Source organism: Corylus avellana, chromosome ca7 (assembly GCF_901000735.1).
Source record: "Corylus avellana chromosome ca7, CavTom2PMs-1.0".
NCBI lineage: Eukaryota > Viridiplantae > Streptophyta > Magnoliopsida > Fagales > Betulaceae > Corylus > Corylus avellana.
The window spans coordinates 4635352-4647473 of record NC_081547.1 but is presented as its reverse complement, the minus strand read 5'-3'; the positions used below and the strand labels follow the sequence as shown (position 1 = coordinate 4647473).

At 36.9% G+C, this 12122-nt stretch overlaps 2 protein-coding genes across 3 annotated transcripts; both read left to right on the top strand.

Annotated features, from left to right (window-relative positions):
• Positions 1-543: 543 nt before the first annotated feature.
• Positions 544-4323, top strand: LOC132188231 (origin of replication complex subunit 5). 2 transcript variants are annotated; one of them, XM_059602644.1, is made up of 5 exons: positions 544-691; positions 1340-2172; positions 2269-2688; positions 3548-3863; positions 3957-4323. In XM_059602644.1, the coding sequence occupies exons 2-5, from the start codon at positions 1340-1342 to the stop codon at positions 3993-3995; spliced, it is 1608 nt and encodes a 535-aa protein (XP_059458627.1). In that variant the 5' UTR covers positions 544-691; the 3' UTR covers positions 3996-4323. The 2 variants fall into 2 exon arrangements, with proteins under 2 accessions (XP_059458627.1, XP_059458626.1); XM_059602643.1 differs by having other exon boundaries at positions 3979-4321.
• A 4679-nt stretch (positions 4324-9002) lies between these two features.
• LOC132188754 (cytochrome P450 86A8) lies at positions 9003-11366 on the top strand. Its single transcript, XM_059603289.1, has 2 exons — positions 9003-9180; positions 9324-11366. The coding sequence occupies exon 2, from the start codon at positions 9407-9409 to the stop codon at positions 11090-11092; it is 1686 nt and encodes a 561-aa protein (XP_059459272.1). The 5' UTR covers positions 9003-9180; positions 9324-9406; the 3' UTR covers positions 11093-11366.
• The last annotated feature ends 756 nt before the right edge of the window (positions 11367-12122 follow it).

Genomic DNA, 12122 nt, shown 5'->3' with positions numbered 1-12122 from the left:
TCTCTGAAGGGGGAGATGGAAAGCATAGAAAGGTTGTATACCATGGAGATTCATGCGGACGGTGCTGAAACGTCGATCTCTGAAGCTTGGAGACAATATACTCTGCATATGAATTCTACCTTTGCTATTCTATTTTATTCACAAATAATTCCATGTATGTGAGCATGAAGGTGAGTTTCATGGTATTTTTTTTTTTTTTTTTACATGTCCACGTAAGAGTGGAAGAGAGATTTGAACTAGTAACATCTACTTTATAAGGCGTAATTTTCAGTCGATTAAATTACCCATCGGGAACAGTTTTCGATTAAACTACCCTTTGGGACAACTTCATGGTAATTAAAATAGTTTGATTTTACAATAAAAAATAATATTTAGTTTAAGTAGAAAAATATTTAGAGAATTTGATATTTGGTAGTTTTAAAAGTCACTAGCTATATCAAAAAAAATACATTTTGAAAGTTAAATTTAACTAAATTTTCAAGAGCAAAACCCGAATCTGGGAAGTATAGTAAACCCGTGCACCTACATGCACCAAATAAAAGCTCGTTGGCGGGAAATATTTTTCTTTTCTCGCATTTTCGATTCCATTTTCTCGGCGCTACCATACTAGGGTATTGTTTAACGAAGCACTTTGAGGAACCCCGTGCGTCTCCTTTTTACGTCTCCTATTGTCCTGGCGGAATCTCTTCAGGTAACCCTCTGCCTTCTTCTTCTTCAATGGTTTTAGGCTTTGCCCCTTGTTTGGTTGCCGAGAAAACAAAGATAAAGAACATAAAACGAATTTTTTTTGAGTTTCCTCACCTAAATTGACTGTTAGATTCGATTTAATGAACGAGGCTATGTTGGGTTGATCTGGTTATCACAATTATTTTCTCGTTGAATTTTAGAGTTAGGATAAGTTAAGAATTTGCCACTTTCTTTTTTAAAAATTTAATTATAATTCAGACCATCGAGAATTTTAAAATGCGTTAAAGCTTTTCTCCAGAAAAGGAAATAGCCGTACGTCGAGAATTTACTATATGAATTCACTAAGAATGAAAAATGTTAACTTAAATTTTATAACCTTATATGTATATATTGTTACTGAAGGCATTCTTTCAATTTTTTAGTTTTTCTATTCCTTTTTCAATTCAATTTTGTTTGAATACTTGGTTTTTTGTGTTACTATTGAATTTTTGTGCCTACTTTGCACGTCTTGTAACTTTTTTGATTACTTGTTTTACTGTTTGTTATTGTTTCTTTGTGTTAGTATGCTTGTTTTGTTGTAGTTTTTGCTCCTTAATTGATAATTTCTTGATTTTCTCATAAAATAAACTTTTTCTTTTGCACATCTGATTAGATGGGTAAGGAAGAAAGCCCGCAAATTACCAGAAGAACAACCAGGTCTTCCTCTTCTGTTACTGTTGCAAAAAATGGCGTCGAAACAACAAAAACAAGTGATTCTCGCCCTTTGACAATCAATGAACTCGTGTTTGGAGAAAACCCCATTGGCTTGGATGATCTGTTATCTAGTTTTCCCAGTAGACGTGCTCAGATTCTTGAGCTTGTACGCCTTTTGGGTCCCTCTAATTCCCCCATGCTTCCTATCTTTATTTATGGAGGTTCTTCTACTGGGAAAACCAGTATCATTCTTCAGATTTTCAGGCATCTTAACCGCCCTTTTGTTTATTCAAGTTGTCTTACATGCTACAGTCCCCGTATCTTGTTTGAATCCATTTTGAATCAGCTGTTGCTTCATAGAAAGAATGCAGCCAATGGTTATTCGAGTGCGAAGCGCTGTGAAAGGCCTTCAGATTTTGTTAATTCTCTTCGTGAAGCCTTGAGTAATGTCATAAATAATCTTAAGGGGAACTCAGGGAAATCAAGCACCAAAAATTTGGTTGGACGGGCTGATGGAAGTATGGTCTACTTGATATTTGATAATTTGGAGCTTGTTAGAGAGTGGGATAAAAGTGCCACGATATTACCTTTTCTGTTCAATCTCTTTGACGTTCTGAAGATGCCTGAGGTGGGTCTGATCTTTGTCAGCAACACTTCACCTGATACATATTACTCAAGTATGGGTTACATGGAACCTATACCTGTCCATTTTCCTGATTATACAGAGGATGCTATTCGTCAAATATTAATGAAGAACCAAGTAAACCGGAAGCTTTATTTATCTTTTCTTGAGTAAGAACGCATTTTGAATTGTTCTATGTTGTATGTCTGATCTTTTGCTTGATGTGATTTTGTTAATGAGTCTGACTTTTGTGTCTTGTGAAACAGTGTTGTACTAAGGCCCTTCTGTAGAATTACCAGAAGGGTGGATGAGTTATCTACTGCCCTTGCACCATTATTTGAAAAATATTGTGAACCTGTTAGTGATTCGGGAGTTGTTCCCAATGAAGAAATGAAGAGAGTGTTGTTTAGTCATCTTCAGCCTTATATTGCTCCTTCTCTGAATGAGGTATTTAAGGTTTCATCTCAGCCTTCCCCTGAAGTTAAAACCAACAGTGAGATAAAGCAGAAGGGCAGCAGGCGAAAATCGGGAGGCTGTGAAGAAATTGATGAGTTGGATTTTCATATGTCTACTTCTGCAAAATATCTCCTTATATCAGCATTTCTTGCTTCAAGAAACCCAGCTACCCTTGATGCCTCGCTTTTTGATCCAATGGGTGGTTTTGATAGCCGAAAACGAAAGAGGAAGTAAGTGCATCGACAATTTGATATTCAATCTATGTTGCATAAGTGTGTGTAGTCTATAGTTTTTAATTAGTTGAAGTTTTCAGGTTATGAACCCCATTTACTTTCCTTGGCAGAGATGTTGTATTATCAGTTTTTGTTTGCAATAGAAGAACTTCTAAATCTGTGCTTTTTTTTTTTTGGGGGGGGGGGGCGGGATGTAATTATTCTGATGAAAATATTATTTTCGAACATCTTATTGGAATATCTCTCCAGGAAACCAAGTAGGAATATTCAATGATTTGATAATGATAAAGAGAAGCATATCCATCCCAACAATTTCTGTTTTGCTGTTACCTCAATTTAGTAATGATGAAAAGCTCTCTCTCTCTCTCTCTCTCTCTTTCTCTCTAAATATATTTTAACATGGACTGTGATTTATTTTATCATGTAATTAGCATATTATTTGCACTTTGGTAAAATTAGTTTAACGTATAATGTTCTATTAGGACTGCACCATGTTTGACAGCTAATTGACCAATACCCAACTACTGCATTTTTGTAAGTTTAGTGATTTCAAGAGCGTATGGTTTTCTTCATCCTTTTGTTGGAATCATTTATGTAAGATCTGGCCACTTTTTAACTAGGATTTACAAATTGGTTCCCTATACGTTTTTGGTTGGTGTCATCTTTTATTATTGGTCTAATCATCTCAGACAGGCTGGATAGTATAACACCAGACATCAGTCCAGTATAAGAATGACACAGTTTAACCCTCTAAGAATTTTTTTTTATAGTCTCAACCCCCTCACTTTTGTTTCACCTTCTATTATGTGCCATGCACTAATCATGCAATTTACTTTCTATGCTTCTCTATGCTTAGGCCCTCCCAAAAGTCATTGGAGCAAAAGGAAACTGTAGAACAAGAATTACTTATGAAGGGACCTGGAACTTTCCCGTTAGAGAGGTTATTAGCCATATTTCAGTGTATCACATCCATAGCAGAAGGTTCAATCGATGAAGAGGAACAAGGAGATGAAGGACTAGAAGTTCAAGGTGGGGATGGCAGACTCATGTCTGATGTTCTGTTGCAACTATCCAGTCTCTGCAATGCTAATTTTATCATTAAAGGCGGAAGCTGCCCATTGGAGGGCTTAATTCGGTATCGATCTACTGTGTCTGAAGACATGGTTATGAAGGTAATCTTTGTACTCTTATTATGATTCTATCCCAATTTTATTTAGCTCTAACATTATGAAACGTTTTTCATTTACATTAAATCGTTTTTATAGACAAATTTCAAATGTTTTACAGGTGGCAAGGAGCCTTAAGTTCCCTTTGTCAAAGTATTTGTATCGAAGATAATGGTCTGTGATGTGGAAGCTACTTGTAACATGGTCATCAACTCAAAAGATCTTCCGGAGAAAGTTTGTGAAGAAAAAGGTCAGATTACTTCTAATTTCAAAATCTAGAGTGGTGATCACTGAACTGTACCTCTGTTAATTTGCAGTCCCACCATCCATACATTGTACTTAATTGACTAACTAAACCTGGTTGTTGCTGACACCAATTGCCATCTGTATGAATTATAGGGCACACAACTTGCTAGATGTGTACAACTTTTGTCCATACTGTGGAAAAATCACTGTTTATTATTATTATTATTTTTTTCCTGGTAGTATCCTCGTACACTTATGTTCTTGCGTTGTGCTTCCCCCTTTTATCTTCTGTCATGGGCCGGTTGCTGCTTTCACCATAGCAACAAGTGTGGGCTACTGGGGGTTATCAGTGGGCAAGGGCCACAAATGAACTTGGCGTGGTTGTTCTGGCCCTTGGGTTAAGCCTAACCCTCTCAAAAATCAGGTCAATATGATTGGACCATATATGTTCTACTTTTTTCCAACTTGCCTTTTGGATTTTCAAACTTCCAATACAAATCAGAGGAAGTAGAAAGATGAAATTCACTGTGTAGCCATATCATATGGATAAAAAAATCGTGTACCTATTATCCTATGGATAATGGTGGAATACGACCTAAAAAAGGGGGACTAATGGAGGAAGACACTTCACTTCCTTCAGAGCTGCAGGGGTCCAGGGGATATAAAGAGGTATAGAGTCTTTTCACAATTCACAGCATGGACCTTTTGACATCTGCCAAGAGTCTTGCAGAAAAACTCGTTATGAGACATTGTCTAGGTGAGAAGATAGAGTTGCCATAAATGTTGAAGACTTTGTTGCTCACAAGCCCCCCACCCCCCCCAAAAAAGAAAAGAAAAGAAAAGAAAAAGTTTATTGCTTCAGTATATGTTACGAAAGCAACGGTTTCACATCACCAAATTTAGGAAAGTGAGTAGCAGTAGATCTGTAGTTGGTGACATAGATTTTTGGTTGGAATTTTTCAGCGACATTTTCCTCCAAATTTTATGTACAATTTTTGTAAGTGATGGATCGAGTATGATGAATTGCTAGGAAACAAATAAGTTGTGGGCGTTGAGCAATATTGGAAGAACTTGGCTTTAAATCTCAATTTTCCAACTCAAAAATTTAAGGGCAGAACCAGAATCATTTGAATTTTACTTTTTTGCCAACAGGCTGAAGAATGCCACCTCACAAACTTTCTTGCACAGACAAAATCACCTTAATTTTGTGAAAACAATTCCAGAGAAGTCCCCTTTAGAGCATTCCTAGTGGTGTCAGCAAATTTTACTTATCAAAATAATAAAAAATACAATTTTAGTTATTTTAACAACTCACTTTTTTAGAACACCACAGCAGTCTTACTATTTTAATAATCCACTTTTACTATTCTATTTAAATATTCTTTTTCAAAGATTTGTTTATTCTTTTTTTAACTATTAAAGAAGGAAAGAGAAACGAAAAGCAAAAAGGAAGAGAGAGAAATGAGTTGTTTAATCAATAGGTGAGTGAATAGTAATTTTTAAATTTGGTGAGTACTGTTCACCTCACTATTTTTTTTGTTTTGTTAAAGTAGTGAGTCTGAAAGTGGACATTTAGGCCATTTTGGTTAAATTACCTCACCAAAATAACCAAAAAAATGGTTTTGATGAGGCTGCAAGGAATTCTTAGCAGATTAACTTCTTCTCTATTTTAGCTATTCACGAGAGAGACACGAGAGATATTTGGAGGGGAAAGAAACAAAAATAAAATAAAATTGGAGATTAAAATAAAAAATAAATATAATATTATCAAAAAATATTGTTTTAATAAAGTAGAGAAAATTATAGAGAGCGGGATGTATGGGGTTTCGAAAAAATTAGTAACTAAATTAGAACAATGACTTCCAACCACCCCAACTAAGTTACCAACCCATGCATGTTACTTTAAATATGTCAATTTTTTTTTTTTTTTTTTTTTTTTTTTTTAAAAAAAAAGAACAACTGCCATTTTAAGCCGTTGCATTGAAGAGGAACTTACTCGATCCTAATAAAAATAGGCAATATGAACATGGAAAATATGGCTAAGGAGGAATATCTAGGGAATGGTCCTACTAAGACAAAAAGACCTAAGTAGTTAGCTTGATTTATGATGCCCCCCACCGAACTCTATTATTTTAAGGTGGTAAATGGTGATTCAATTGAATTAAGTACACAATTCTTAGGGACTCAAACATGAAATTGGACAAACAATCTAGGTAATGACCTCTCCCTTGTCTGAATTTTATATAATTTGTCAATGAACTTTCACTAAGAGCATGAGGACTAGAAGCTTTGACATCTATTTACACGTGAGTTCAAATTCTCCATTAATAAGTGAAGTCAAAAACTTGAAATATTTATATAAAATAAAAGGTAAATTATGGAGACAAGATGTGAAGTCAAAAACTTGAAATATTTATATAAAATAAAAGGTAAATTATGGAGACAAGATATGAACTCATAATTTTTGCTGTGATATTGTGTTGAATTGCAAATTATTCCAAAAAAAACTTAAGTTGATAAGAAATGAAGAATTTAATTATTTAATTAATATTATAACAATATGGATGTTCTAATGGCAGCACTACATTTATTCACCTTTCATAATTGTCCATATGTTCTAGATTAGGGTTTGACCAAGGACGAATTCTCAATTTTGTGCAAGTTGCATGTGATACGTGAAATTAAATTTCAATTATCACAATAAGGTAATATTAGAAGCTACTTAAAAAAAAAATCACGTTAGTCGATGATAAGTAAGTATAAAGAGTAACATTTTCCTAAACTTCAATCGTATACTCAACCACGAAAGTTAGAAACTTTTGCACCCTACCAATGAGTACTACTTAGTACTTACGTACGTACCAAGGAAAAGAAGATAATTAGGAGGACTAATGGAGGAACAAGTTAGCATTAGACAAATTACATTACACGCATACTGTCACTATTCATCTAAATTTTACACTTTTGAAGATGAAAATCATAAGGCTATAAGAAAATAGAGACAAGAGATTTTATGTACGTAGTTCAATACTTATGTTCACAGATTAAACCTCTAAATGCTACATTTTAGAGTGATTCCATGATTGTGTACAGAAAAAAACTGTATTTATAGATCATATAGATGATTTGAATTTATTCAAATCTAGCTAAATAAATCCCTTTATTTAGAATAATGTAATCTAGTCAAATCATCATCAAATCTCTAAAGTAAGGGTAATCAAATTAACAAACTCTTAACACTTTCTCCCATTAATGTGTCAACTTATCTAACTCTAGTGCTGCATGCCACATGATTGGACCATATAAAGGACAAATCCAACTTCTACATCAACAACTCCTGAGATCAAATGATAAGGTTCTGAAAAACCTTCTACTTTATTTTTGTCTCGCTCGGTGAGAATGGGATTTTTCACCTTCCAAGATATATTATTAATTAACCAGTCTAATCGATCTTGAAGGAAGTGAGATAAATGCAGACAATAAATTCAAAAGATAGAGTCACTGGAGTTGCGTCCAGGGCAAGGAAACTGGCCGGTGTCAAGCTAAATCCCACACTTCATCATGAAAAGGATATAACATATATATCAAGTATGGAGTGGGGTGTGAAGCTTTGGAATGTAGCTCAATTGGGGAGGATTATTTTGAGAATTTAATTAGACTTTCCCGTTTTAGTTATGTTTAACAATTTAAGCTAAACAAAGAATTAATTAAGTATATTATGTGGCCTCTACTCAGAAGTCAAGACAAAAGAAGAAGAAGAAGAAGCAGAGAAGAAAGAAAGAAAGGGTGTGCAATAACTCTGAAATGCCAGGTGTGTCGACAAAGCTTTTTGACTTTTTTTCATGGCAGGAGGAGGCAGGAGGCAAGAGGCACACATTTCTTGATCATCGCAAAAAAGGCATTAAAAGAGGAAGGTGGTCAACACTGTGGGTGGGATTGATGAATCCCGGAATTGTTTTTGAGAAATGATAAACGCCCAATTTTGACACGATTTTTTCTTTATATGGTTATTTTTTTATTTGGTATTTTTTTTTAAAAAAATAAAAAATAAAAAATAAGAGAAAAATTGAGCCGCCAAAAAATTGTGCATTTATCTTGTTTCATTGTTTTTACTGAAGTCTACAGAAAAAAGGATATATTTAAAGATAAGAAAAACAGTAGTTGCACAAGCGAACACTATAGCTAGCTATAAATTGTTTGTGGGTTGCTCACCGAACCCTAGCTAGACCCCATATGTATTAACAAACACTTGTTCATTTAAGTCCTGCTTATATGAATTTCGTGCATCACATGCACCCATTGCTTTTGCCTTTTGGTTTCTTTCTTTTAGAAAGAAGCTTTATATGTTTTATATGTCGGTCGATATGACATGAGAGTGATAAATAAATGTAAAATGTAGCGAAAATGCAACAAAAATAAACTATTTTATAGTTGAAATTGATGCTTTCATGTTTGAAATTGAAATGAGGTGACATGAAACAATAAAAAAAAAAAAAAGAAAAAAAAAAAGAAAAGAAAAATTGACTTTAGAGGATCGTTGTCGTCCTAGCTAGTTCCTCAACCAATTTCATTAATATCTCTATACATTGAATGCTTGAATTAAACCCCACTTTCCATTTCCCGCAAATAATCAGAGGGAAAGAGCATTTTCTTGGCGGTTTTGAGGGGTCATTGGCATTTCTTATTTTCTTTTTTAATAAGAAGAATGGGTGTATTTTCCTTTAAATGTTCAACAACTTCTCAGTACATTTATGATGGCTCCTCTCCAGTGTTCAGAGAGGTGAGTAAGAGAGAGAGAGAGAGAGAGAGAGAGCAGTGTCAAGAACCAGTCTGGCCTTACTAACTGCTCTTCAATGCCATTCACCTATAAATCCCCCTTTGCATTACTCCATTTCGTACTACTTACAGACTTTTTCAGTCACCTTTTCTCTCTTCCCTGTGCGCGTTGTCTCTTCATTCTTCTTTTAAAATCCTCTTCTTCTCTGTTTTCCCATCATGATGAACTCCATTTTCTTTAACTCCCTCTCTGGGTTTTCCTTCTTTTAGGTTTCAGATTCAAACCCAGCATTTTTTTAAGGTAGGTTTTTAAACAATTTTTTCTTGCTTCTTTTCCTTCCAGAATAACATATTTTTCCCCGTTTACACCTACATTATCATACAACAGCAGGTCTCAGCTCTGCACATTCCTAGAATTTTTTTTTTTTTTTTTTTCTTTTTCAGCTAAAGATTAGCTCCGAAGTTTGAAATTACACTCTCCAACGGCTATTTTCTTGTAAGAAAGTGGTTTCCCGGAATTTGGGTTCATGGATATATCCACAGCTTTACTGCTTTTAACGGCTATCACGGCTTATCTACTGTGGCTCACATTCATCTCACGGTCGTTGAAGGGTCCGCGTGTCTGGCCACTATTGGGCAGTCTACCGGGCTTGATTGAGAACTGTGACCGCTTGCATGACTGGATCTGCGACAACCTCCGCGCGTGTGGTGGCACGTACCAGACCTGCATCTGTGCGATTCCTTTCCTGGCGAAGAAGCAGGGCCTCGTGACCGTCACGTGTGACCCGAAGAACCTAGAGCACATACTGAAGACCCGGTTCGATAATTACCCCAAGGGACCCACGTGGCATGCGGTGTTCCATGATCTACTTGGTGATGGGATTTTCAACTCTGACGGTGACACGTGGCTGTTTCAGAGGAAGACTGCTGCACTGGAATTCACCACCAGGACGTTGCGCCAAGCCATGGCTCGGTGGGTTAGCAAAGCCATTAAGGAAAGGATGTGCCTGATTCTCGAGACGGCTGAGCTTGAAGGCGAGCCGGTTGATCTTCAGGACTTGCTGCTGCGGCTCACTTTCGACAACATATGCGGCTTGGCTTTCGGGAAGGACCCACTTACGTGCGCCCCGGGGCTCCCCAAGAACAGCTTCGCTTCGGCTTTTGACCGAGCCACCGAAGCCTCGCTCCAGCGCTTTATTTTGCCTGAGGTTTTGTGGATGGTCAAGAAATGGCTTGGGCTTGGGATGGAAGTCAGCTTGAGCCGAAGCCTCGTACACATCGAGGAGTATTTATCCACTGTGATAGAAGCCCGTAAGCTAGAGTTGCTGAGTCAGCACAAAGATGGTAACCCACACGATGATCTGCTCTCAAGGTTCATGAGGAAAAAAGAATCCTACACGGACGCGTTCCTGCGAAACGTGGCACTCAATTTCATCCTAGCTGGACGCGACACGTCATCGGTGGCCCTTAGCTGGTTCTTTTGGCTGGTGATCCAAAACCCAAGAGTGGAAGAGAAAATCATACGCGAAATCTGCACCGTCCTGATAGAGACACGTGGAGACGACGCGGCGAAGTGGGTGGACGAGCCTTTAGGGTTTGAGGAAGTTGACCGTTTAACATACCTGAAAGCGGCATTATCAGAAACCCTGAGGCTTTACCCATCAGTACCCCAGGACTCAAAGCACGTGGTGGCAGATGACGTGTTGCCGGACGGCACGTTTGTCCCGGCGGGGTCGTCGGTGACATATTCCATATATGCAACGGGGAGGATGAGGTCCACGTGGGGTGAAGATTGCCTAGAGTTTCGTCCAGAAAGGTGGTTGTCACCGGACGGTAAGAGGTTCACAATGCATGACTCTTATAGATTTGTTGCTTTTAATGCTGGCCCGAGGATTTGCTTAGGGAAGGATTTAGCGTACTTGCAAATGAAGTCGGTGGCGGCGGCTGTGTTGCTCCGCCACAAGCTGACGGTGGCGGCGGGCCATAGGGTGGAGCAGAAGATGTCATTGACGTTGTTCATGAAATACGGGCTTAAGGTTAATGTGCATTGCAGGGACTTGGGAGGAATTGTGGAAAGCTTGAAAACGGAGAGGGAGGAGGAGGCCGGAGAGTTGCTGCATGGGAAAGGGTCTGTTGCCGTTAAGTGTAACGGCAGTACTCGTGACGGAGTTGATGTGGGTGGTGGTGGTGGTGGTAGTACTGATCATGAATGAAAATTTAAGAGTGGTGGAGCCTATGGGAGTTGAGGTGGAGGGAAATACATATGCGTCTGATTTCGATTTTTCGTTGGGTTGAGTCGTCGTGCCAGCTTTATGATGTTGTTCACTGGAATTAAATTAAAGCACGTAAAGCAATAGAGTTTTTCATATACACAGTAGTACCATTATATATGATTGAAGAGAGAGAGATGTTGGAAATCCCATAAATACTACATGTTATTGCCTGTTAATTGTATCGATTTAATTTAATTATTTATTTGTTTGCTCATCTTCTAGTAGTAGTGTAAGTGTAACAGCTGGTACATTTGTTAAACAACGTTAATAGTTCACATGATGTGACCTTGTTTATTTGGATAAGTTTCACTCGATCTCACGAGAATTGTTGGGTGATTATTTATGTTGGTGGTTATTTTGTGCTTCATGCCTGTGTAAAATGTTTCATCATCTTTTCCTTGTTTTATATATATATATATATATATATATATATATATTATCTTTGTTTAGAATAGTTGGATTTTAATTTTTATATAAAATCATCACTTACCCTAAAAGCCCCATACTTAGGCCAATTCTCTACTTCCAAGATGGTATATATAGATAGTACATGTAGTTGGGATCTTTCTGCCCAATTTTGGTGTAATAATCAAATTGTTGCAACTGTTTCTATAAATGAGTTAACGACCCCAACTCCCTCTTTCATATAAGAATTCACAGTAATTACATGTTTAAATTGCCAAAGAAATTCCATATGAAACCCACTTGCCTATATAGTAATTGAACAGTTCAAAATTTACTTAGACAGGTGAGTCAATATGGGGTTTCTCACATTACCAGCCAAATTACTAGCAATTCATGTAGATAATTGTTGTGAAGCCCAGCAATTTTTGTTGACGACTTAGCAGATGGAGAAATCTAGTTCCAGCTATGCAATTAAACAACAAACACATGTTCTTTCACATCCAGGAACGTTGATTGGCGACCAAGGAAGCCTACATGCGGATTATATATATAAATATATAAAGCA